At 37.8% G+C, this 27,764-nt stretch overlaps 1 protein-coding gene across 3 annotated transcripts; it reads right to left on the bottom strand.

The window, feature by feature from the left end:
* Positions 1-40: 40 nt before the first annotated feature.
* Positions 41-27,641, bottom strand: il34 (interleukin 34). Of its 3 annotated transcripts, none has more exons than XM_082541492.1 (8): positions 27,418-27,641; positions 23,655-23,900; positions 11,380-11,483; positions 10,848-10,925; positions 10,650-10,727; positions 8,500-8,607; positions 4,187-4,370; positions 41-3,386 (listed from the first exon to the last, which is right to left on the bottom strand). In XM_082541492.1, the coding sequence occupies exons 2-8, from the start codon at positions 23,689-23,691 to the stop codon at positions 3,328-3,330; spliced, it is 648 nt and encodes a 215-aa protein (XP_082397618.1). In that variant the 5' UTR covers positions 23,692-23,900; positions 27,418-27,641; the 3' UTR covers positions 41-3,327. The 3 variants fall into 3 exon arrangements, with proteins under 3 accessions (XP_082397618.1, XP_082397619.1, XP_082397620.1); XM_082541493.1 differs by lacking the exon at positions 27,418-27,641 and adding an exon at positions 26,662-27,005; XM_082541494.1 differs by lacking the exon at positions 27,418-27,641 and adding an exon at positions 26,647-27,005.
* Between the last annotated feature and the right edge of the window lie 123 nt (positions 27,642-27,764).

The raw sequence follows: 27,764 nt of genomic DNA on the forward strand, positions 1-27,764 counted from the left end.
TTTGGACACTCTTTCCAAAAACACAGGACTGAATACAGGGTTAGTTGATAAAAAATAGCAATTTATTATTTATTTCTTTAATAAAAGTATTCTTATAGCAAAGTACAGTTTTTAAAAAAAGAAAATAAATATTCAATATCTCGAGTATAAAAAACAACAACAAATCTGTTCCTAAGATCTATTTTCTGACAATAAGCCATCCATGTGTTTGCCAGGCAGGAAATATTACTTACTTTTCACAAAAAGGGATTTTCGAATACATCTCGCTCTTGTGGTTACAAAAAACAGCCATACATTTACATGTGATTGAGAAAGTGTGATAGAAATACACCAATTTCTGCTGTTCCTTGTCTACATCATTCCAGAGCATCTTTTGCACATGAGAACCAACCCAAGTTTTGCCCCTTAAAAATCTGATGCTAAATATAATATATAAAAATCATCGTTCTCCCTCCAAAAGAGTGACAAGATCAGGCTTGCGAGGCTTACGTGTATATTTCATGTTTGGAGTGAATTCATGAACAAATTAGAAAGCATTTTTCCATACGAGAAACAAATACGGAAGTCTTATAAATGAAACAATTTTTCTAATGTGCAAAAAATGCAAATACATGTAATGCAGTTTTGGATAACTTACATTTATATTTCAATGTTATATTTCATTATTAAGTCATATATATATGTGTGTATATATATAATTTATTTTAGTTTAAGTTAAATTCTTTCATGTTTCATTTCAACAAACAGTATCCTTTAACATAACAATCTTAAAGGGAAGGATAATGACTGCTCCTAGCTGGTACGATAAACCAGTTCTTTTTTTTTTGCAATGTTTGCACAGGCATTTCAAGTGTGTTTTTGAAACTGTTAGCATTGCTAATGATAATAAATACATTCAGCCCTAACGCAAATAAGGGGATATGGGAATGTTGCACCATAAACTGACTGAACCAGTATGTTGGGATTTGAAAGCAATGAACGCTGTGCATGGAAAGTATAATGAGGAAAAACAACAGGCACATGATGGGGTGAGCAGATTGTCTTCAGTAAGTAACTCCCTTTAACTTCTGCTCACCCTTGCCTTAAGTAGTTAAATGTGTTGAATGGCCGAGTTTAGAAATATGGCTATGGCAGCTGAAATTAATTGATGGTTGCGAGCTGAAAATATTAGCATAAGCTGCTTTGTTTTAATGGCTTGCTGTTTTGCTTACTTTTCTGTTCATTTTACCTCATCCAGCTGTTTTTTTTCCCCACCAAACTGCAGTTTGGCTGATAATAAGAGATAAGAAAAATTCCACAGAGATGTGCTCCAGTGTGGGGGGAAAAACTATGCAACCCATTACAGTTGTTGATGTTGCCTTGACACAGCAGCTGCTCAGTAAAGATGTTAAGCATTTACTGTATTGAAGTGTACATGATCACATCCAAGCCCCTGGTTAGTTAGCAATTTTGAGAATCAGAGTTAATTATTACCAAAGAAGAGGTTAGGGTGTGAACATTTCAGCATGTAAGAAGCTAGATTTCTGGCTATTAACACACCCCGAAGAAAGCTGAAACTGCACTACTTTTTACTTCACTACGTTTGTCGACTACTGTATTTGACAAATCTGTGTAGAGGGCCTTTTTTAAGTGAATCTTCACTGGCACTCCAAACAGAAACACTAGCTGCTGAGGTAACCACAGAACTATGGATGGGTCTGTTTTTTTATGTGCACTACGCCTATCATAAAAACATTTTTTCAGTCAGTATTTATATAGTTGCACATGTAGAATAGAATCTCTAAGTCCAAAACTCCACTGAAGAAGCACCATAACACTTTTTGTGAACTTTGAAATGCATCTTGAAGCTTGTTCCCGTGCGTAAAGGTTTAAACTCTAAGTGATATTGCATGAAAATCTTGTTGACTTGCCTACATTTTCCTTTTTTTCCACATATTTACAGTGCTTGTCAGCCAAAAGTCCAACTTCTGTAGTAAACTGTATGTTTCTCTTTGCCTTACCTTCTCATAACCTTGCCTCGATTTGAATCGTTTAAGGGGTAACTCTTAACTCTGACAGAAAGAAAATGGCAGAGGAACCTGATATTAAATCTCAGTATGGATGTGTTGAAAATGATTTGAATGCTGAGAACAATCCCACAAGATTTCTAATGTTCCAACTACACTGAGCTGAATTTTACATTTCGGTTTTGCAACTGTCTTTGTGTGCATTTCCAACATGTTCATAGTTAAAATTCTGTGAGGGGTAACTCAAGATAATGGACAACAGACAGAAGTGTCAATTATTATTATTATTATTATTATTATTATTATTATTATTATTATTATATTTTTTTTTATAGAATATAACTTAACTATGGGACAAACAACATCTGACTGTGATTTAACTTCATATTTAAAATGCTAACAATCATTTGAGCTTTGTTTAGCTAGTAAGTCCTCAAATTATTTAATAGTTGCCTCATGAAAAAAAATCATAAGAGATCTACAGCAAGTATAAAATGCATAGGTTGGATGGAGGGAGATGAATGCATTTTCCAATCTCATTCTTTGCATAATAAACATATAGGAAAAAAATACATAAAATGGAGCCAAAATGAGCACACATTTTTCAACAGCCTTGGCTAAGCAGTCTGGGCAGCTGTATAAAAATGTACAGTCAACAACTGTAGAATAAGACCAGTAGTTATCAGTTTGCATTTACGCTTGGAGTTCATATACACTGCTCCTGCTTTAGCACACTGATGTTCAAAAGAGGAGAATTCTAGCAAATGTACAAAGTCAGCTGAAGTTTCCCAATCTGTCCTCGGCCTCTGACGTGAACCACACAGACTCGCAGGAACGCATCACAACTTTTTGAGCAGTGGTTTGGCGAAGCTGCAGGTGAGCATTAACCCTTTGTTTAGAAAGAATCCACCTTAGATAAAATATTGACCACACATCAGTTCAGTCGCTATTTGTGAACATGAGCAAATCTGATCCAAAAACGCTATAATCTTAATCTGAGAGGATGCCAAGAGACAATGAGCTGGCATTTTTACTCAAAAATTCATTTGATGTCATTTAACAGAAAGCCTTTAGGTTCACAAAGGTTTGAGAGATATTATGTCTTTAATTTCCATCTGCTTTGACACACAGAGTTATGAGGACAAACTCTGGATAATCTTAGCTCTATATAGCAGATTTGGAAAAGACTTATTGATGTTCACAAATCAGGTCTGAACTCTCATTTCAGTGTGTATTGTCCTTTTACCCATCTCCCTATAGCTCAAGGGAAATAATACTAATCCCTAATCACTAGGGACAACTTGACTCCGCTTGCTTCTTCTCAGCTTTCGGGCTGCATGTCTTTCTTCCTGCCTTTCCGCCAATGAGAAACTTCACAGTCTGAAAAACAAATGAGAAGAGAAACTAATTTAGGCGTTTACACATTAGCTTTCCTCATCATGTTTTATTGCCACATAATCAGTATAACAATATAACTTCTCTTTCAGGCAAGTGAAAGATCATGCCAGAACAGATCCGAGACCTTTTTGAAACAAATCCCCTTTGGAGTTGTGTCATCCAGTGAAAAACTCTGCCTCTCGTGCTGTTTTGTCAGGTGGTTTTAACGTTGTTGCTGATGCGAGTCTTAAACAAAAGTTAAATGCAAACGGTGTTTTTCTGTGCATGTGTGTGCTCAATCATTTCACTTTATCAAAATCTTGAGACACAGTTCATCTAGATGGTTTGGCAAAGGCTGCAGGACAACTCAGAGCATCAAAAGTTTGGCTAGGTGTTCCAGGCAGGACACTTACATAACACAGCAGTGCTAGAACCCAAAAAATAATGTGTGTATACTGTCATGATTCCCAACCACAGCCTTCTTATAAGGCATCTAATTTGACACTTGCTTCCTTGCTGGAAAGTCTACGTTACTGAAAAATGTACTTCCACTCTATCATCCCTGAGTTTCATAAAATATTTAGTCCTGTCTGACAGGAAACATCTGCAGAATCTTAGCTAATCCAAAATCTGAAAAACAAATGCTGATGCCTCTTTAACATCAAGACTGACATTATGTAATGAGCTGTTTGGGGAGTTTATACCCGACATCATCTTAACGAAATGAACCCATTTAAAAGCTGACATGGGATGGTTCTTAAACAAATTACAGCCTACAGTGTCATTTCCTGTCTTATACTTACAGTCTTCCTGAACATCTGCGTTGGAAAAGCATTCACTGAAGAGGCAGTACATGGTGCGGCACAAGTTGTCCAAGAGAGACTTTGGAGTAGCAAATCGCCAACTAGACTCTGGCATGTTTTCAGGCTTTTCTGTTAAACTATCCCAAATGTCCTGGATTTTCTCTGGAAGGTCCTCTTGGAAGACCTAAACACACAAAAAACACAAACACATAGTGAGTCAGTTAGCCTGAATCAAAAAATAGGGATCAATAAGGTGTTATTAGAATAAAATCTCTTCTATCTTAGAATGTGACACTGGCAGCTATAAGGTCTGTATACACTTATGTGACTTGATAAAATAGTACAAAAGCTTACTTGATAAACCAAAAAAAGTAAGATTGATCACCATAAATCGCATCTTTTCCACATTATCCCTGCATTTCCATTCAGAGAAAGCCAGCAGATGCTTTTAATTCATATTACAGCCAGCTGTCCAGGTTGACCTTTAGTCTCCAAAAGTTTCATTTCACACACTTCATACCTGTACAGACCAGCCTTGCAGCCACCCAAGGGCTCAGGGTGATTAGAGTTTTGAGGCTCTGGTATCTAACCTATGCTTTGCTTTGAGCGCAAACCTAAAATTAACCAACTGTGTGGATTCCTTTAAAAGGAAACTCGGGACCTGTCCTTTTACACCGACTTGTGGAAAATAGATTCACTTGGTCTGCCAGTTATGTATTTATGGAGTATCCTGAATTTTAACTTTTTGTATTCTGTTTAACACCAACTTCACTTATTTAGCAGTTTTTCAATTTTAAAGCTTTTGGATTGGTAAATGTTAAAATTGGATCTTCAAATTTTACAATGCTTGGATATAACAGGAAGGTAATTAATGGAAAATATAAACTATTGGGTTAACTAGTAATTGTGAAAAAATTAAAGGGAAATATACCCACAGTAGTAAAAGTGACTTTCTGCCCTAACCCTAACCCTTACAGGAGAAAGTTCATTCAATCATTATAGTGGTCAGCTATAATGGCAAAGCCATTATCCAGCAACGATCAGGACTAGACTTTCAAAGTCGGCTTGTTCAGTCATTTTCAGTCCAGACCCAAAGCTAGCACACTCTGACTGGCATAAAACAGCATTTTTGCACCGACAAGATGATTCCCAAAGATCTATTAACTGAAAGGCCTGGGATATGAAGTAGACTTGACAAGCGGTGGACAAAAGAAGAAGTGACATGCCTAAAGAGCTGTCTACAGCAGACAAACTGAAAGGACAGGTGGACAGACCAAACAGGTCAGAGAAGAGCAGACGAGATGCATCCTGACAACGTGCCATCAGCTCTATTTTATGTCATATAAAGGCGTAATTCAACCCCCAGTTTTATCGGGGTTTATCAGTTTATAACATGTATGTGGCAGGTTACGTCACAAACATAGTTAACTTTCTTACTGCAGCATGATGAGGAATCCTAACATCTATCAGCATGTCTGTGAGATATTTTATGTTTTTTTAATGCCACCTTTCTCTCATTTTCAGGTAAATACAGTGGTGAGAAATAGCTTTTTTCAGCTGAGGCAGCTCTCTAAAGTAAAACCTTTTATTTCTTTTTGTGACTTGGAGAGAGTTTTACATGCATTTGTGACCACTCGCCTTGATTATTGTAATGGACTTTATATTGGTATTGATCAGGCTTCACTATCACATTTGCAAATGGTCCAGAATGCTGCTGCTCGCCTGTTGACAGGGACACACAAATGTGAGCCCCTGTTCTTGCCTCCTTACATTGGTTGTCTGTCCATTTTAGAATTCATTTTAAAATTGCATTGTTTGCTTTTACAGTTTTAAATGACCTGGCGCCTTCTTACCTGTCAGACCTTCTTCACCGATACACTCCACAAAGGTCTCTCAGATCAACTGACCAGTCACTCCTTGCTGTCCCCATGTCAAGACTGAAACACCGGGGGGACCAGGCTTTCGCTGTTGTGGCCCCCAAATTATGGAATAAACTGCCCCTCCATATTAGGCTGGCCCCAACACTTGAAATGTTTAAATCTTTTAAAAATACACTTTTTTTCAAAGGCTTTTAGGAGTAGGACCAGAGTCAGCCTGTAGTCAGTTTTAGTCAGCTGTTGGTCACTCTTAATCTTTTTATTTTGTCAATTTTATTCATTGTAAATCTTATTGTCTATTTTACTCATGTATTTAATATGTATACAGATTTATTTTTATCTTCTTTTTATTTTGTATTTATCTTGTATTTATTTTATTGTTATTTATATTTATTTCTCTGTCTGCTTAATATATGGTTTTTAACTGCTATCTCTGTTTTATTATTGGAAAGCACTTTGGTCAACTTTGTTGTTTTTAAAGTGCTATATAAATAAAGTTGGATTGGATGGGATTCATTTGATTGGCTGATGTGTGTGACAGACCAAAAACTCATTAGCCCCCTAAGAAGACATGATATAGCTTTTGGAAACCTTATTTTTTTTTGTTATAATAATTCTTTTGGCATACTGGTGTGGAAATTGTTATGACTAAACACATTATTTCACCTTAGTCGATACTTTTTACTACCTCCAATAGAAGTGAGGGGGGGAAAAGCCCAACTGTAACGTGGAGATTTTCTTCCTTTCTGACCTCCAGAGAGATGTTAAGATTTCTGATCATGCTTCAGAAAATGTTTGTAATAGAGTAACCTGTGATGTTTTAAGCTGGTTGGGAATTTGTGAAAAGAAAGACTTAATCCTGATAAAACTGGAGGTTAAATAACAGCTTAAGATCACATAAAACAGCGCTGATCGCATCTTGTCGGCATGCAGGCTGATTTCACCACTTTGTCCGTACACCGAACATGAGAAGGAAAAAAATAAAACACAGAGAGGGTAATGTCAGACTTCAACTTGTTGGTCGAGTGAACCACCAGTGCACCTGACTCAAACAGGCTCTCCTCCACACAGTTCTCTACAACCTAACAGGTGGATTTTCCCATTTTACTGGAGCAGGCAAACAATGAAGAACCACTGACTGCTTTAAAGATAGAGAGTGAAAATATATCCTTGTTATTATTTTCTTCCTTATATTTTTTTAATATAAAACTCATTGTTACAACCAAGGAAGTGCAAAGTGACCCCTTTAGACTGTTGTTTAGGTTTAGTTTCCTTGGTTTCTGTCACTAGATAGCTAACATAACCACTTTAAGGAAGGGAAACAGCGATGAAAGGCTGAGGTATGCCAAATTGCACAAGGACTGGAATCAGCCCAAATCTTTTGGAGTAATGAATCCAAATGTGACATTATTGGTTCAAATTGTCACCAATGCATACAGAGGAGATCAGCAGAGAGGTACAACAGTGAGTGTCTACGGTCATCTGTAAAGTGCATTGGATGCTCTGCCATGGTTGGATTTCAGCCAGTGGTGATGGAGATCTTGTTAAAATTGGTTTTGAGATTTTGATCCAATTTTAATTTTGATTTTTTGACTTTTTGATGGAATATCATCTTGAAATCATCTGATTGGTAGAGGTTTGATTTTTCAGCATCAAAAAATAATCCCCAACACACTGCCAGAGCATACATGGACAGAAAAACACACTCTGAAACTCTTTTAGCCATGGATTGGTCTCTCAGGATTTAATGTTATTGAAGCCAGAAAACAGAACAACAGGCAGCCAAAATCCAAAGAAGGCTTTGAATGAATAAGCTTTAAATAAAGGTGGTCATACCAAACAATTCTTTGGAGCTCATTAGAATTATATAAACCCAGTTTTTGTCTTATATACTGTATTTTGATGTATATTTACTCATGTTTCAATACGTTGGTGCACCTATTTTCCATTTTCCTACCAAATATAATGAAATGTGGTTGGTTTGGGGGTTATGTAAGGTCCAAAAATATGATACTGGAAAATATGACAGGTCGCCTTTCTGTACCAAATGTTCCATTTTACTCAGTCAAGAGGACAAGAGAAAATGCTGGACAAAAAGAAGAACAGGATGTAATTATGTTCACAGACTTGGTCAGATTTCTTCACCTACTGTCTGCTGAAACTCGGAAATAGGAAGAATATCTGCTGCTCTGCTGCGGCTAATGGGGATGTTAACTAAACTAAACTTACAAGCAGGACAGCTATAGAAATTAATCTAAATTGTCAGATGTTTAGTAAGCTGTCTAAACTGAATAAACAGGTCTGGAATGTTTACTTTTGACTAAACACTACAACATAGAAAAGACCCAGGTTCTAAATATTAACAAATACAATCAAAGCAACATTAATACCTAACATCAACTGCAGCTCTGGTGCGCATGCTGTATAGAAACTTACCTCAGCAGGATGTGACTGCATAAAGACTGCCTGAGCATCCTTGAAGCGTCTTTCCAACTCGGCTGTGTAAGGACGTGAAGGATGTCTCGTTGGCAAAACCCAGAGGATCTAAAAATTCAACTTGACTTTAGTTTATACAGCATTAAAGGTGTTGATTTGTTCAGCAAGGAAATGTTAGTGCATAAAGTGTTTAATATAAAATAATTAAATGCTACACAGTGTTAAGGGAAAATGTAACCATTTATTATGAACTATTATTACTGGAACACTATCAGTGTTATTTATAAGAAATTCACAAAATGAACTAGCAGTCCAAAGACGTGCTATATTCATAGATTAGAATCTCCAAGGCTCTGGGCAAACCTTTAAACACACAGTAGTACTGAGGTAGCAAGGCTGGTGAGGTAGGACTAATCACTAGTACATACATTTACATATAAAATAAAATAAAATTGAAAGTGCTAACTAAAACAAAAACAGATCCACCAGTCAAAGCCACTACCACTCTGACAGTGCTTGTAGAAACTGGTCCCCCTCCAAACGTAAAAGCATCGAGGCACTCAACAGGAACAGGTGGTATTGAACTTTCAGTTTTATAGCACAATAGGCAAGAGGTGGACAGCGTTTTCCCGCAGGTTTAGTTCATGTTACTCAAGCACAAAATCTTTCCAAATTTTCCCAAACATTTCCTAATTGTATGAATGTCATGTGGGTAACAAAGCAGCCTGAAGGAGTATGTTAAGGGTGGTTGCAAGGGTGGTAACCTGAGCGGCATGTACAGGCATGCAGCAAGTGACTGAACCAAAAATTCTGGCTTAAATGACAGGGTGTGTTGGACTGATGTTGTGCAAGGAGTTTGTCATGTGAATGTGATAAGAAGTCAAGGTCTCAGATGGACTGTCTGAGCTAGCTTGCAAAGTTAAAGCTCATTTGTGCTTCCATGTGTCCCCATGGGTCGGCATGATGTAAACTTCATCATCTGCCCATCTAATCGAGGATCAGCCAAAAATCTGTCCCGGACCACATGTGCATACTGAACATGCCCCACAAAAACAAAATTGATGCTTGTTTGCATTGTACATCTAGTGGTTGCTGAATTTGCTTAATTAAAAAGTTCTACGGCCCAGTCTGTGTGTAGTAACTTGTTTTTCTGTGTTCAGCGTAAGCGGCAATTGATGTGCCAGTTCACTGAACAGCATGCTGAAAAAGAAGACTATGAGCTGTCTGTGGTCCTGAAATATGAATAAAATGGCGTGAAATTTACAGATTTTATTTATTTCGTTGACATTTCTTTGGCATGACATGAAGCCTTTTATACTTAGTGTGGAGATTTTTTACTGATATTTTCTGTTCACCACTAAGTGCTTGAAGTTGCCTCCTTTGGCTTGTCCTGACAGTATGTTTTAAACACCAAGCAAACATTCACATGTAAACTGGACTTTAAGCTGTGTCCACATCTCAAGCCACACTGCTGTGTAGCTAAACAGGATGGCACCAGGTTTTCCAGGCTCTGCATCCCCTTCACATGTCAGTCATGTGAACCTTTGCTCGCATTGGTAGTTTCTTTAACCGCTTTCCATCAAAGTTAGAATCAGCTCAACCTGGTACCCACCCATTTTCAGCAGCCAATTCTTATTTTGCCTGCCAAAGCCACAAATCAAAATTACATTGGAATTCTTTGGTCTCTAGTCACCACATGACTGCTATGATTTGGTGCTATGAGTTACCTTAGGGTAGAAAAATCTGTTTTCCTTTTGTGTTTATTTTTCCATCAGCCCGCCTGCTCAGCCATAAAGTTAACTTAGGATAGCTAAATTATCTTAAGGCCCCTCTCGCCCCTCCTCTGACATGTACAAGAACAAGTTACCGAAAAGATTATGGGTATGAATACGTTTTACAAAAGAAACAAGGGTATAAATAATTCCAAAGCAAAAGGTTTTATATCCCTGCAGCATTACTGTAAATTGAGACTAACTGGTGCGTCATGCATTTGTCTACATCCAATTAAATGTCTAATTAGCTTAATGGGCCGATGGCCCCAGCAGTCTCTCATCAGCTCTTCTTAGACAAACAAATGATATACGACACATCCACATTTCAGAGCAACCAGCAACACAAACAGGTTCCACTAGTAACAGCTCTGTTCTTACCTTTTTTAAAACACCTTGATACACTTGAAACCACAGCCTCTGGAGAACCAGGTCATTCAACCCCTCTGTTCTTAACTTCTGATGAAGGAAAAAGAGGAAAAAGACAAACTCATCACATCACCATTCACACTCAGACTTTATTAGCAAGACCTTCTCAAAATATTTATATAGAAAACAGAGGTTGTCTTATGACTTTACCATTCGGCTGATATTTGACAGTCTAAAGATTTCCCTATTATGAACCTTGATGGTGTACTCGATGGGGAAGTTGTGTTTCTGTAAAGGAAAGAAAAAGCAAAACAAAAATTACCACATAGATTTTGCAACCCAACTTACTTCTTTTATGTTTTGTAGAAATTTACTATTTGACCTGACACATGGAAAGAAATTTCGATTTTCGATGTTTTTGCCCACACAGGGAAGATATAAATGCTCTAATTATGATTACGTCCCCATGTGGGTCAGTCACTCGATAAATAATCTGTTTACCTATGTTTTGTTTAAAAAACCTTGCTAATTTACGTTGCAGCATTTTTGTCATGCACATACAAGTTCTGAGCCCACATGTATTAAGATGCCAGTGATATCAAGTTTCATTATGGGAACTGTAAGAACACGTTTTTGGAGCTTGTCCCAAATTAGGAAGAAGTCGGAATAATTCCATTTTCCTCTAAACCCTGCACCACTGACCCCACACCACATGCCTGCAGTCATGTCATCAGTGTCTCACCATGTACCGTCGTCTGTGGCTGAGGCTGTCGTTGATCGTCCTCAGTGGTGTGCACATACTGGAGTGCGTTGGGGCCATCAGAACGGGAGCTATCAAAAACAGGCCTATGGAAACAAGAGTCACACAGCACGAGATTAACTGTACAGTTAATTTCTTTACAACGCCCTTTCACAGGGCTCTGCTGAAATTCTTCAGATGCAGTTTGCATGTGCAACATTTTTGTGCATGTGCGTATGTTTCCCTGCTCCCAGTGTGACTCTTTTACATGATCAGTTAACATTTAAATTTTAACGGAGGAAGTTAAATACCTTAGAGAGCACATCAAGAAGATGAGTAACACACTGAGATGCTGTATACATGTAGCTATTTTCAGAATTATTAGAAACTCACTCTGTGTCAAGCATGTGTTTTCATACATGTGATGCTTCCTTCTGTCAACATATGTGTCGCCTGCTGGTCTCAAGTTAAAACAAAGAACTTACTTCATAAGCTCATGTGGTTTTGGACTGGAAACCACAATGCTATCACCACTGTGATATCTTAGACAACACCAAAATGTTACCTTTCCAGGACCTAAACTAGTACTCAGATGTTTGTTTTTAAAAAAGTTAACACTGATGCACATGCACCATTAAACCAATCTGCAAAACGGAAATAGCGTCAAGGCCAGCCACCCTTTTCATTTAAGCCCATTTCTTTTCATATCATGCAAAAGAATGGATTAAAATAAATAACTGACGTCAGCATTAACGAGGTCTACATTTTTTCCTACCTTTTATCACCCAGATTTATTATATTGTTTATATACTGATGGGATGAGTCTATTTATTTCATTCTTTGTTTTCTGACTTGGGAAAGTAACATAAACAAAACGCCATATGTTCTGATTGTCTATGATTAGAGTTTTGGTTATGGTTGGAGTTAGGGATCCTCATCAATGACAACTGTGTGTGCTGTGTATGCCTGACAAAGGGTCTGAGCAGATGGGAATTAGCTGGTAGCAAAACTTCGTATAAGGTATCCTTTCATTTGTGAGATTATTGTTTTTGTCCATGTCCTGACAACAACAACAACAACAACAACAATAATAATAATAATAATAATAATAATAATAATAATAAAAACTACCTAATACTGTGTAGCGTATAGTAATTACCATCTTACTACAATGACCATGGCATATGTATTTCTGTAGCTTAACTGCTCCTAGTTTAATTAAAAATAAACTACATAGGGTACCAGGAATATCAACATCTACACATATTTTTTAAATTACTTTTATGAAACTCAGGTACTTATATGTTATATGTCTTATGTGTAGTGGATGATGTCAAAAAGCATGACAAAAATTACGTCTACATTACATATATGTGTACGCTGCTGTCTGTAAATTAATTGTGCTAAACATTTTTAGTGCAGTGGCTCTTTGGGGGTCACTGCAATGTGTTGTCATGGATATCTCTAAACACGTGTTAATCACACAGTGATGCTAATAGTGCTCGTAACTTATTACTTTGTCTTATGTAATGAATATGCTGTTTGCAAAGAAGAAGAACAATAAATATATGTTTTATTATTCATAAAGAAATAACATACATGTTTGTCTTTTTTTTTTACATGAATTAAAATCAACTTTGGCCTTAATTCTTTTAAACTAGTAGGACTTCTAAGACATTAGATGTTTGGATGTCATAATACCAACATGACAGCTGTAAAAGACGGTAAGCTCCGATTAGTTGTGGAGCAAAGTGTACCCTGTCATGTCTCTTGGTTGAGTAATACTTTATGACTCTAAAATCACATGATCTGATACACTGATGAATATATGCAGCATACCTGAATGGCGACACTGTCATAAGAGTCTACAGTCACTTCATATATTCGAAGCCTTTAATGAACGCAGCTGCTTTTATACATCCATCTTCATTTATAGCCTCAGCATGAACGGTTGGGTCAGCTGTTTAGAAAGCCACTTTCATGAGAAAAGTCAAACAACTTAACTCTCAGCACAGGGTCACATTTTAGCCACAACTTAAGAAAGTTCACAGGGCAGCCAACAGCAAGGAACAGACAAGATGATTAGTCTTAATAACATGGTGAGCGTGGCCCCACTGCAAAGAGGCAGCCTGTTTTAAGTCTGTACAGTATGTTCTTGGTCACAGGGTAAAGACAATTACAATTTAGCATACCTCTTGTTAAATCTGTACAAAAGGACAGTGTTGGTTTAACAAGTTACAAAGTAACAGGTTACTGTAATAGGATGAATACAGACATATAATGGAGGATTTAAGTGAGACATTACAGTCAAGGTACTTGCTTTGTGGGGATGATGCATTGTTGTTTTAAACATGTAACCCTTCAATGATTTTCTATAGCTTAGGGGATAGTCCAGTCCTAAAAGGTTTCACAGAAAGGCAAATGTGCAACTTTACTGTAAAACTATTTGAAAAAACAGCACTTGAAGGAACTCCTTAAATCTTGGTTTTACTAGACTTAAACTTATTCTAGTGAGTAAGGTTATTCTTTCCATGTGATCTTCCAGCTTGTTCTCTTGTACAGCTTCAGGACAAATCTTTTTTTTATTTTTTATCCATCTGATAGCTGTTAAAAAAGCCCCCCGGGTAAATGAAAACTTACACCTTCTGGTGACAATAAAGGAAAGGTCCCAAGGTCTCTGAGGAAATGATTGATCTAGTTTGTCTTAGCACGTTTTGTGTGAACCTCTACTCGGGTTATTCTGCAAGGGGAAAAAAAGGTGACTTTCTCTACCGTCAGAGATTAAAATGAAGTTCTCAAAATCTGACATCTTCTATGAAAAGAACCATATGGATACTTGACTCCACTGTATGTGTTTGAACATGTGCCAGTTCCAGAATCTTCTCTCAGTCTCAAATTCTTTCAAGGTACAAAGCTCAGGAAAAGAAATGAGGCATGTAAAAGCCACATACTACAGAATTCCTTTGGCTTAAATAATCACACCTGCATCCTTTGAGCTCTATTCAGACAGTTGTTGAGTACGTCATCATTGTCCTTGTGCTTTCCTTTTAAATTATTTAGAAGAGGGTGTACATGGTTCATAAAATGTGCTCCTGTATCTGAACCTACATGTCAACACATGTTGGTGCTATTCACGAGGGAATGCTTGCGACTCTGCCTGTGTGTGTGAAACTCATTGGATTAATTTCTACTGTTTCATTTTTGGCTAGTGTAGTATCCAGCTGATTTTAAGATTAAGTTTCACTCTGTTGGTTCTGAATGCAAAATGAATACACAGCAAAACAGGTTTGCCTTACAGTAGCAGACAAAGTAGAAACCCAGCAGGTTGTGTAATGTGAGTGGTCCCCTAAATGAATTCCATTCACTGCAAACACTATTAAAGCATTACCAGACTAATGCCTGAAGTACCTTTTGCTGTTTAGAGACACTTTATTGCTTTGCTCCCTGGACCACAATATTCTCCACATGTGTCATCCGTCACAGAACATCAGGTTTGTATGCAAAACTAATGCTTATGCTTATGTACTTATGGTCTAAAAAAGAAGTTATAAAGTTAAGTTTTAAATGTGGGCTATTATCATTTTTTAAGACAACTTAAAGTCGATCCCTTCTTGTTTGTTCTGTTACAGTAAATTACTGTAAATTTAACAAAGTTTATGCTCCACTTCTACCAATTATCAGTTTCTACTCGAATGTATAAGTACATTCGAGTCAAACACAGACCATTTTTATGGAACTGTTCAGAGTCTCTTAATGATAGTGTAATAAATGATATCTGACTGCAAGCATAGGTGACAGCAGGCAGTGGATTCAATGTAAAAGCCTTAACAAGACTTATGATAATAGCTATTTACAATAAGGCCATTTTTAATTCTTTAAATACTAATTTAGTTTCAAAGCCACACCAACTGGGAAAAAACAGCACAAACTATGATTTTAATGCGCAAGAATACATAAATGAGTGCTGCATTTCTAGGTGATGAAATTCAAACCCACCATTGTTAGCCCACCTTTAAATTACCAATAAATTAGACTGAACCCCAGTGCCTCAAAACAGCCCCTTAAGGCAGTTCTACGCTCTATTTGGGGCCTTTTAATTTGATTTTGCTGAAATCAGAATTTACCAATAAGTTTGCAGTTACCAGCTTGAGAGATGACATTATCCTAGCCCACTGAAATCCATGCACTAAAATGAAGTGTAGCAATGGAAAAATCCAAACTGGGACAGGTTATCAGACTAAAACTGTCATCACTTACGCCATTGCTTTTCACGTTGACGCCATTCTAAGTTGGGCCAATTAGTGAAGTCACCACTTTAGAACACAATGGACACAAGTCTCCCAGTTCATCGACAAAATTAAGCCTTACATGGGTTCAGCTGCCCCTAAAATGAGTAAGCTACAGTGTAGATAAGATAAGAACCGAAACTGGGATACTGTGGCTGCCAGTGTTAGTTCCAATAGGAAAGCTCATATCACCTGATTTCCCTGATTTTGGAAAAGTACCACGATTTTGGAAAAGCACCAAGAAGGCAAATGTCTATGTCTATACACAGTGTGTTCCCAAATGTCATTTCTCAATCATTAATTCTACTCCCACTTATCCTATTCAGTTGCTGCACAGCTGGACCCCATCAAAGAAATTCTGAAGGAAGAGGAAATAAGCTGGACCATGCCCCTAGACATCACAGCGATAAAACACAAAGACAAACATTCACACTGATGTTCAAAGGCAGGTTAGAGTTTGTGAGTTTGCATGTCTTCGAATTGCAGGAAGAAACATCTGTGAACACACAATGAGAGGTTTGAAAAGCAAAAGGCCTGAGCTGAACCCAGGAACTTCCTACTTTAAGCGATACAGTAGTTTATTATAAGAACTTTAATGAGTCAGCATTTAAGATAAAGAACTAGTTATAGACAAACAACAAATCTCTTTAGTTAAAGGAGTTGGTAGATTACAAATTGCCTAATCAAATGTAATGAACAAAGCAAAATCAATTATTACCAAGACTGCTAAAGTGAAGTACTGAAAACAAATGTGCTCCAGATTAATATTTAAATATAAAAAGTGTAAGTCTGTATTGTCGGATGACGTATAAATACTTTTCTTTTTTCATCTGTGATGTTTTTGCTTTCATTTTCTAATGGAAGTTGTTTGAGCCATTACAGGTTGAAGCTTCAGCTTCACCTTTTTTGGACTATATAATTATAGACTGACAATATTGTTGGTTTTGTTGGTTATTGTTATCTATTCATTTCCGAGAAAGGTGCTCTCTGTTTATGTGTGGGTCACACCTAGGGGTGGGTTTTTATAATCGATTCATCGATTAAAATCGATTCTGGCTTGGATAACGTAAAATCGATTCATTAAAATCCTAAATCGATTTTTTAATATAAATTTATTTTGTCCGAAATGCCAGAATCTCTGGTGACATCTCACAAAATTTCAAGAACCACCAAACAGTAAATGAGAGCAGGTACAGGGATTCTGCACATAGACTTAAACACACAGCGCGACCCGCGGATCAGAATCAGTTAGATGTCGCCTTTCTCACAGTCGGGGCTGAAAGCCGACAGCTCGCTGATCCGGGTCCGCGCTTTGTGTTCACGCCCTTTATGCGCTGATTCTAAAGCTGTTAGTTTGATCTCTCTCCAAACAATATTGACCGAATCAGCAGCAAAAGAAGATCCAAACGCTTCACATAAACATCGTCATGAATTCACTCTTTTACTGTTTTGCTTCCATTGCGATGCGCAGCTCTCTCTCTCTCCCTCTCTCCCTCTCCCTCTCTCTTTCTCTCTCTCTCTCTCGAACAGTTTCGCTTTCTTCATTATTCGCTTGCTTGTTACACAAGTCTACTGTTGCTTACAGCGCTGTCGGCCGCTGTTTTTTCCCCTTTTACATTCTTCCGAAAAGAAAACCTCATTTCTGCTGTTCAATACTGAACAAATTGAAACTTTTTAAAATTATTCAAAATGCAAAATGCTTAGCCATGTCTCTAATAAAACCGCTGTAACGTCAGAGGTAATGTTGATTAATTAATGGTTTTCTTTCGTTTTTGATGTACTGCAGAATATTTTTATAAAATCCCAGGCCAGGAAAATCACCTACATGTTTTTCTGTGTTTTATCTTCAGCTACTTTGACACAAAGGCATCTGCTGTGATGCTCACACCTTGGATAAAGTCTTGAGAGTGTCAGCTTCCTTTTTATAGATACAAAAATATGTAAATGTCCTGATCTGAATTATATCTCTGACTGTCAAAATTTCCCAGATTTAAATCGAATCGAATCGAATTAAATCGAATCGTGGATCGAATCGATTCGGGACCTTGTGAATCGGAATTGAATCGATTCTAGAAATCAGTGACGATACCCAGCCCTAGTCACACCTACAGGGTCTTTGAGTTAAAGAGCAAGCAACAGTTGTCTTTGTGATATTGCGTGTATCCTTCTACCCCATTACTAAGGCATGTATGTGTTTTTTCCTACTTCCTCATTCCTCATGGCCCCCAGCTTTCACTGTTCCTGACACTCAATCATCAACAGCTCTGCAAGAAGCCTGCGTACCTGACAGATCAAGCTCTGCAGCATTTCTACCCTCACTACTTGACTTTTTGGCACTCCATTTGTGTACTTGTGCATGTAAAAGTCAAACGAAGAATGTAAAGTCTATAGTCCATATTTAATCAGAAAAACAACCCATCTTCTCTTCCGTCAACTTTCCTGGGCATCTTGGTATTTCCCCGTCTCGTAAGCCTCAATCAGACCTCCAATCTCCACACAGAGACACAGTTCTGACCCAGCTTAACAGGAATGACTTCTTGTCAGTGTTTAAAGGTGTCCTGTCCAAGTCTGCGGATATGTATAATCCCAACTTTACTCAGTCTCTTACTCTATTCTTCTATGTGACAATTGTAGCTTAGTTTGATCTGTTTTAATAACAAAATGTTCACCAAAGTTTTATATTCATTTAAGTGTTACTATGATGTACTCATGAGGTTTTTTTTTATTAATGAAATGTTTTAAAATTCTCATATCTTCATATCATGTGAAAAAAATATCTGCATTGCCTAACCTACCGAAGTGTAACTTTGCAATCCTTCAAAAAAGAGTTTTAATAAATCTCAGGGACTTTGCCTCTAAGTGGAAAAATAAACAATGCTTTGCTAAGCTATGCCATGCTATGCTAAGTTAAGCTAAGCTATGGTATGCTATGCTTGTTTTTAAACTCTTATCCTCCCATGCATTCTGCTTGGATGAGCCAAAACACAAATTTAAAACACATTATATCTATGACTGGACGTTTACATACATAAACCAAAAAGTCCCGCCTCCTCTGACAGAGTGCCTTGTATATTACCAAGTATAAAGCATTCCTGAGCATGAGAACTGTTAGGCTACAATCACCTTCAAGCTTCCCACAGTCATGGCCAAGGAACCCTTGAGTATTTTCTTTAGGTCTTTCCAAGTTTAAAATGTGAATGCTCCTTAATAAGGGTATGCAATTAGATTGCACACTACAAGGTTAACAGCTAACCCTAACAGTCAGAGTCTGGTCCATTCAATCAAAACTGGCTTTTTTCCACGTTGTCAAGATAGTGGAGACATGTTTTTATAAAACAATAATTTTTTTTCAGAGTTCTTTTAATGAACCAGCTCTCTGCACCAAAATCCCCACATTCAAGGGCTCGGTGACCCCAGGTTTCTTCCAAAACCCTATAAACATGCATTTTAATTATTGACAGTGCAGGCTGCCTCACAGTAAGAAGATTCTAGGTCAGGGATTCTGGGCCAGGTTACCAGCAGGTACCAGGTACCTACTGGTAACCTGGGGGGTTAAAATAAGCCAGGGGATTTTAAAAATCTAAAGGTATGACTTTCATTTTCAGTCAAAAGTACAAACACTCCTCCTCCTCTTAACCTGATAACACAATTCTGTAATGGGGACAGATATCGCAATGCATGACACTAGGGCTCCATCTCTTATGGTTTTGATTATAAACTGCCCACAGTCTTTTTTGTTTGTTGGTTGGTTTTAAAGAATTTGTAAACAAAGGAAAATGTTTCTGTCACTATTTGGAAGCATTATGGGATTTAGTCAAGCAATGTGGTTGAAAAATGTAACACACAACCCTCTGATGTGTGCTGTGGCAGCAAGTCTTCAGTTACAGTCTAGGAAGAACATAAGTGTTCCTGCCACTAAAGGAATTTAAATTAACAATAATTAACTAGGATGTCAGTAAGCAAACATTCAGAGCATGGCTACGGTTGCACACAGTCTATATACAACCATGTTTTCATTTTCTACAACAAAACACTGAGAAACCACACAGATTTTACCAGATGTCATCTGTCCCTCTTGCAATATTCAGGTGTTTGCACTAGAAGAGGTTGAAGCACAGACTGTATTTGCTGGCACTGTAAAAATACATAAAACTGGTTTAACTAGCTATCAATTCTTACAATTTCTAATCGTAGGTTAATTAAAATACGTGATGTATTAAGCAGCTTAGCCTTTAAGAATCTTTTCCTTTTAGCCGTTGCCAAACATTTGATGATGTTTATGCTTTAATAATGAAGTGCTGACAGTTTCCCATTTCTCTCTATTGCAACTCCTCCATTTAACTGCTTTTACGAAGCTTCAAGTGTTACTACTTAAATTTTGAACTAACATTTTTTAACAGCAGCTAAACAAGTAGGTTTAAAAAGTACATTCAGCATCCAGCCAGACATCAATGTCTTTTCATTTTGACCAAGTACAAAATCATAGCAAACCTGAAACTTAGTGACAGCTATTTGAATAATTTATTCAGTTTTTCTAAATAAAATTACATTACAATAAGGTACCTGAAGTATTTTACTGTGATCAGGAAATATGTAAAGGTTCCCTGCACACAACACCGTGTTCTGATATTACTACAGGGACATACAAAGCCAATAGGCAACAGATGTCCGACTGCTTTGGTGATAAATTGTAGTAAATCCATCACCTGAGATTGAGTAAGAATTTGTCTGCATTTTTTTTCTAGTTGCTGTAATGCGTCTAAAACCCATTTATTATAAGGATTACATATCTATTACAAGGTTGGCAAGATAGATGAAAGCTGAACATATATCACTTGTGGTTGAAAAATGCCTGCAGGTGGTGTACATGGGCCCCGGGGCGCAAGGAAACTGAAAAGAATGATATTCTAAAAGAAGAGCTTGACATGCATTTAGCTAGTCAGTGTATTCCTTAAATATGCTGATGCAGCATAATCGAAAACTGGATGAATTCACCCATCTTTTTTCTTTGCTGTTGTTTTTTTGAGTGTGTGTGCCAGGAAGGATATTCTGTTATGTATTTGTATCTAGATATGGACACATAAATACATATTTATATTTAATGATTTATGACTGCTCTTCTTTTTAAACGCTGATAAAAACTAGTAATCCTACTTGCATGGTACTTTAAATTTGAAAATTCCTCCGTATATGTTTCCATTTTTCTGCATTAATTTTCATGCAATTGAAACATATCTACTGGGTCTTTTATAAAATTTTGACTTTGGGCATATTTTAATGTTTTCTGCACACCTTCTCAAAGTATGCAGTTTACTTTTGTTGATTACCAAATGACCAAAGTGGTAACAATTGTGGTTCTGACACGTATATTCTCAGGCAATGCTCTATTTTCCAGAGAAGCAATGCTTTTTTTGGTTTGCAGCAAACCCACATGTTCACTTTACAAAAGATTTCAAGGACAATCTGCAAAGTAAATCTTAGAAAAGTTTCACGATTCTCACACTTCCTCTGTAAGTTCTTGACAAGTATACATACATATGAGTGTCTACATGTCAGGTCAGGTGTCAGGTTAGCCTGGGGTCATTTGCCACGTCAGTTAATCTCCTCGGCTGTCTCAGGAGTATTCATTCTCAGACAAACAAAAACAAATTGAATATCTGACTATTTACAGGTCTTATTAACCTGATACAATACAGCCAATCTTTTCAAAATCAGGACAACCAATAGGTTATTTTCATAAGCATTTCTGGTAGAAAAAGAGTATTGATGAGTTAATGACTACAGGCATGTGGCCCACCCATGATGCAACCAGGATTGGGCTTTGATTACAAGGAATGCAGTGGGTATTTGACACTAGCATTAATCACAGATAGACAGGTTTGACATAAGGGCTGAGACCCTGAAGACCTTCTGTTACTGTTCACAAAAAGAAACTGACAAATAGTATTTAAAATTGATGTTGCAGTTTTTTAACCCATAACATGGGAAAAAACAGACAGGCATTCATGAAAAGGTAAGTAGGTTTTAATAGCATTCTAACCTTATGCAAGACACACAATAATCAACAATGGCTATTTGCAACTTTATTTAGGTTTACACTAGGGCTGCCACAAACGATTAGTTTGATAGTCGACTAGTCACCGATTATTTTTGCGATTAGTCGACTAATCAGATCATGCATCCACTGGACGTACAGCGTACAGCTTATTGCACCAGCATGCATCTGCTCTGATATAACTATCATTAGCTTAAAGCTTTTAAGTGTTTAAGGTCTGTGCTAACTAAAAATAAAGACAAGATGATAGTTTATTAAATTTTAATTAAATTTGCAGATTGTTTCGGTGAAGTTTAATAAACTCCTTGCTATCTAAAATATAACGGGACACCGGAGTATATTCTCAAGCATTTCACACTTCTGATAATCAGCTGTCTGCTTGATGTTTATTCAGCTGTGTAAAAACTATAACTTTAATCTCAGCCAAACCGATTTACTCAGGAACAAATAAAATACTAAAAAAAGCCAAACAATAACATTAAGTTATCTAAGTGACTTATATTACATGTTTAACCTGAGTAGCGAAAGACGGCGGTGGGTTTGAAAACGATTTGCTGGGACTCCGCTGTTCTCACGGGCTCTAGTGAGCCTTGCCCCCGGCTAGCTATCGAGCTTTTGAAAATATGTGGTGTCTTGATAAACTGAGCAGATATTTGAGGTTTACACAGCTACATTCTCGCCTGAAAATATGTTAAACGTTTATTTTGTGACCCAGAAATAATAATAAGAGTAATATTAAAACTACCTAGCTGCCACCATTGTTGGAAACTGAGCTGGGCTGCTCTATGAATTCTGGGACACAGCTTCTTCTTCTTCTTCGGGGTTTAACGGCAGCTGGCATCCTTGTACATGCAGTGCTGCCATCTTCTGTTTCAGTCCGTTATTACACTCTTAAATCCTACTACTTACTGCGTCTTTTGTGATCTTACAAAGCTTCAAACGACGCGTCGACTATTAAATCAGTCGTCAACGATTTTGATAGTCGACGTAATCGTGACTAGTCGACTAATCGTGGCAGCCCTAGTTTACACTGCATGCATCAGCTCACCTTTACAGCTAGCAAATGATGCTTTACATGTATACCGAGTGTATTTTACAGTCAATCAAAAATATTTGCATCAGGAAATAGAAAAAAATTCTAATACAAATTCCTCAGGCATCCCAATCTAAACATTATCTCATGCATCATGACGTCTGGGCACGAAAGTCTGGAAATGTGCCACGAAAGCATATCAGACTGTTTGGCCACTGGGCAGAGAGCAACCTTACAATCCCCCGGCCAAATCCTGTGACATCATGTCATAAATGCAAATCTATGAGGACATCGGCGATTAAATGCAAACTTGTATTTCAAATGTAGAACTGGTCACTGCCTTGCTAGTGTGCCACTACTTCCTGCACTCACCGAACGATATGTTACAGAAACACACTGTTCTAAGTTTCGTGGTTCTTTTGCAAGACATGCCAACAAACAAACCTTAATCAAGTTCCCACACGTCAGACAACGCACGCACACAACATCGTGCTTTAACACAGTATGAAGGCCTATAATGAAGAAAGGCATCCTTCCTTCTACCTGTAGGTGTCTGCAGGGATTCACTCTGCTAGGAAAAATGCCCAATTCTTCATCTTAGTAATTCTGAGAAACCTACTCTTACTAATATTATTAGACCAAAAGAAGTCATCATCCCACAAAAATCTGACCAATCGTCGTCTATGAAAATAACTGAGTCAGACCTAGAGGGAGTGAAAGAAAACACACAAAAGTAGCAAAGTACAAAAACAATGAGGCCATGGTCATTTTCCCTTCTAGTTTCACTGTGTCTCATACCGTCATCGCATATCTGCACAGAAAGCCCCTCTAGCCGTCTGCAAACTTTGAACAGGAACAACACACAAAAACAAGATTCACACACACACTTGCACATGCCTCTTACCTCCCAACAGGCAGACTGCAGTGGACAGCTGAACCATACTCTTTGGTTTAAGTCCTCTCCTCACTCCACAGGGCTTTGAACTCAACACAGTGAGTATGTAAAAATACACAGACTGGACGGGCCACACACACACTGCAGTAACACTGTGGTCTGAAACTCTTGTGCCTTCAGTGGGACGCACTCCCAGCTTTAGGTCCTCATTGTACTGTTGATCATCCAGATCCTTTAAATGGCTGCTGAAACAATCTGAAACAGGAAACAAAAAGCAGTCGAGCATTAGACATTAAGATTTAAAACCAAAATTACTAAATGTTTTCACATGTTTATCTGTAGTCATAAAAAGGTTTGAACGAACGGCTTTGGTTCCTACATGTAGCTTCAGTTATCTTTATGTTTCATTCATAATGTTACTCTTTTATTCCACAATGTCACATTTTATTTCCTGATTTCCCTTTTTACTTCACACACACCTCGTATAACCAGAAAGCAAGTTCAACAGCTGCTTCTTGGCTTAGCTTGGTGACACCTGACATCTAGTGCAACAAGAAAATTAGCTGCTGCTCTAAACAAACAGTACACATACACATGACCTAATATCTTATATTTACTTAGCCTAGCAAAGGCTGCACATAATATCCAACTAGCTAAACAAGTTTATGATAAAGAGACAGTGCAAACAGCAGTAGCAACAATTGGTTTTAAGGAGCGACGAGGTGAAAATGTTAAAAAGAAATCTCTATAATCAGCCAATTAATCACACTGTAACACTGCACACAAGAGCTCTGAACCTACAAGAAAACTGACACTGAGTAGATCTGTTTTCCCACAAGACAATGATCCCAGACAAGCCAATCAAAGCAGTTCAGTCAGAGGTCCCAACCTCAGTCCAGTATCTTACTTCCAAGAAGAATCATAAAAAACAAGTGTCTCTGCAGGGAAAGCTTTTTTAGAGCAATGACAGGTTGAACTTTAAAAATAACCAAGAGTGCCCAAAACATTTGCTTTGTTCAAAGCTATATATTAAATACTGGGGTGTGTTCCAGGGCAAATGAAAGATCTGACCAACATAACTGGGAAGTTGTTTCATAGCATCTCATGGCCATCCATTCAAAAGATATTGAGATATTTTAGTCTAGACCAAAGTCCTGGACCTCACCAAGTGACTTTTACTGCCAGTTGTAAAGCTTTCCTAGCATGGCTATTTAGCCAAATGCTTGCACTGGGTTTAGGAGCTTTAAAAGAATCCAACATAATGAAGTCAGAAAGTAGTGTTTTTGTGCTGCGTCACCCCCGATCATCTCACAATGTGAAAGTTAAGCTTCTTGTAGAGATTCCAAAACTCCTGTGCGGCAAGGATGACTAACCCACACGACCAGCTGCTCTGTGTTTGTGGTACTTAGTCAAGTTGTTGAAAATGGAACCAAATGTAATGTCTGGGTAGATATTGCTTAACATGGTGATTCTCAAATGTTTGTCAAAGTTGTGTATATATATATAAAGTTATGACTGTGTTTTTACATTTCTATTTGAGTCCTTTGCATAAACTAATTTACAAACACACAGGCAAAATCTATGAGTTCAAAAAAAGAAATTAATTAATTAAACTGTCAAAGCAAAGCCTGCTCATGTGCTCAACGGGCCTCAGCCAAAATGTATCAAGTGGCAGGAAAACCTGGCTAACACCATCAATTTGCCATCAGGCAAGCAGAAATGGCCCTTAAACATCATACATCCATTTTGAGAGAGATTTCCAGAGAACACAGTGTCTCAACAAGAGCTCTAAACCCGTTTGTTCTGATAAAATGATGGAGGGAAATTATATGATAAGTGGAGTTTGTTTCAAAGCAGATAAAAGCTCACACTATACCAGATACTCTCTTGCAAAAACCAAATTACAGCCATCATTCTAGGTCCAAATGCTCATTATAAGGCTTTCTGTGACAATAATGAAGATTTTTTTTCAATTTTCTTCAAACAGACGAGTGTGCTGCATAATTTTTGTTTGTCCTTTGGTGTGCTTTAAAGTAATAATTTTCAGAAACATTCAGTTTCTTATACAACCTAACACAATGTCAACCAAACTCAAGCTAAAGTTTACACACACTCACACATTTACAAAAAATACACTTTCGATTTCTTACAGTACTTTGTACACACATCTGCTTCATACTGCACTTGGACAGAGGTGAACTTCATTTCAGACCACTCACAAAGCGGCACCAGCACCTATGCTGTTATTAAAACCTCAGAAATACTCAGAAAATGAGCACAAACTGCAAACAGCCATCATCAATGAAGACCAATCTTCTCATTAGCTGTTCCAATGAAAGACAAGGTTTTTCAAGAACTCCTGCTGCAATAGCAAATGTGCATGTCTGATATATTATATTAAATTCAGTATATAAATAACAGGGCTGGTGCCAGATGCCAGTTTGACACACCGGTTGAGCAAGTGCCGTTTTTGCCTTACAGCTCCAATGTAGTGACTCAGATTTAAGTCCCACCTGCCTCCCATTGCTGCTTTGCTTTCGTTGACAGGAAAAAAATATATATCAGAAAATTAGAAACATTTCAGGCCAAGTTTGGTAAGCCTCTATCCAATATCTTTTTCTGTGGCTAAACACACAGCTTCTAATTTGTAAAATCACTAACATTTTCTCAGTATACTTTAGCGTGTCTATTTGACACCAGAGAAAGGCATTAAAACGGGTACTTATGCGGGACTTATACATAGTTTGAGTGTCTTTTTCTAATCCTCTCTCACCTTCCTCCTCATCCTTATCTTTCGCAGCCTGATGATAAAACTTTTGTTATATCCATTGCAGCATTCCTCAGTCTCACATCACACCTCAGTGACTTCACTGTTGGTAAAATATGTCACCAGCATTTAGAGGATTGTGACATTGAGCCCATCCGTTGCTTCAAATATCAACAAATGACTTCAACCAACCGCTGGAAAAATAGTCAGTGCGTGGCACAAAAGATAAGTCACCTTTTACTCACACACCTCTCCTGTTTGTTGCAGTGTTGAAATGTATCTGACGCAGATGTTTGTGCAGTTTAGCTGCAGGTTACTTGTGCTTTGAGGGCCCAAGCTCCCCTCTGAGATCGATAAGGCTCCTCTATCCTTCACAATCTAGGCTGTGGCAACTGCTGCAAGGTTTTGAGATGTCGCCACTGATTGTATAACTCAGGCTTGCAAAACTGTCAATACGCCCATACTGTCACACTTGCATGTAAGATTTTCTTTAAAAAAAAAAAAAGAAGACTAAGAACAGAAGAGAAAGAAAAAAAAAAGCAGCTCTTAGCATTAAATACCCTCCGCACCTAACGAAACCGAAAGTAATGCCGGACCGCTCAAGGCACAGCTGCACACACGAGCACATGCAGGAACACCCACAGAGAGAGAGAGACAGGCAGAGACAGTAAAACAATCACACCTTTATGTCCAAAAATGAAATCTCAAGAGATTAAAATCTGCCTCCAAGACCACGCAAATGGCACTTTTCTCTCTGTGAGTGCGCTCGTTGGCATGACCATTAATAGCCCTTAAAACCCTACAACAGCCACACACCTAAGTATTTAACTCTAAATGCAAATCAAAACCAATTTTACATTTTAATCTTAAAATAAAGTTTCAGTCCTCAGAGATGAAAATCTGCCAGAAAGTCAGCGTTTTCACTTTTCACAAATGACCTCACTCCCAGACTATCAATTTGGTCCTCACCACGTAGGCTACAATATTACGCAGGTACACACATACCTCCAAAGTCCCTTTGCCTCGCACTCCCAGGGTGAGAAATCCTTTTCAAATGCGACGGTTGTAGTGAGCCTTTGTTAAATGCGAAGAAAAGCTGAACGATAGAAATCCGGTCTTAATCTTGTCAGTGAAGGAAGTCCACTACTGGATTTGTCCATCCACGGAGTCCTGGTGCGCTGTCTCAGTGTGCCGCCAAGTGCGCCACAGGCTGCCGTTCCTTCGGTCAATTCCAGTCACCACATAAATAGCTGCCAAACCTTCAAAATAAAAGCACGCCATCCGGCATAGACCCTCCCCTTGAAACGAAAAAGAGTCTATACGGACATTTTAATCATTTCAGTGGCTATAAA

Source organism: Aulonocara stuartgranti (genome assembly GCF_965226115.1).
Source record: "Aulonocara stuartgranti genome assembly, chromosome: 7".
NCBI classification, from domain to species: Eukaryota; Metazoa; Chordata; class Actinopteri; order Cichliformes; family Cichlidae; genus Aulonocara; species Aulonocara stuartgranti.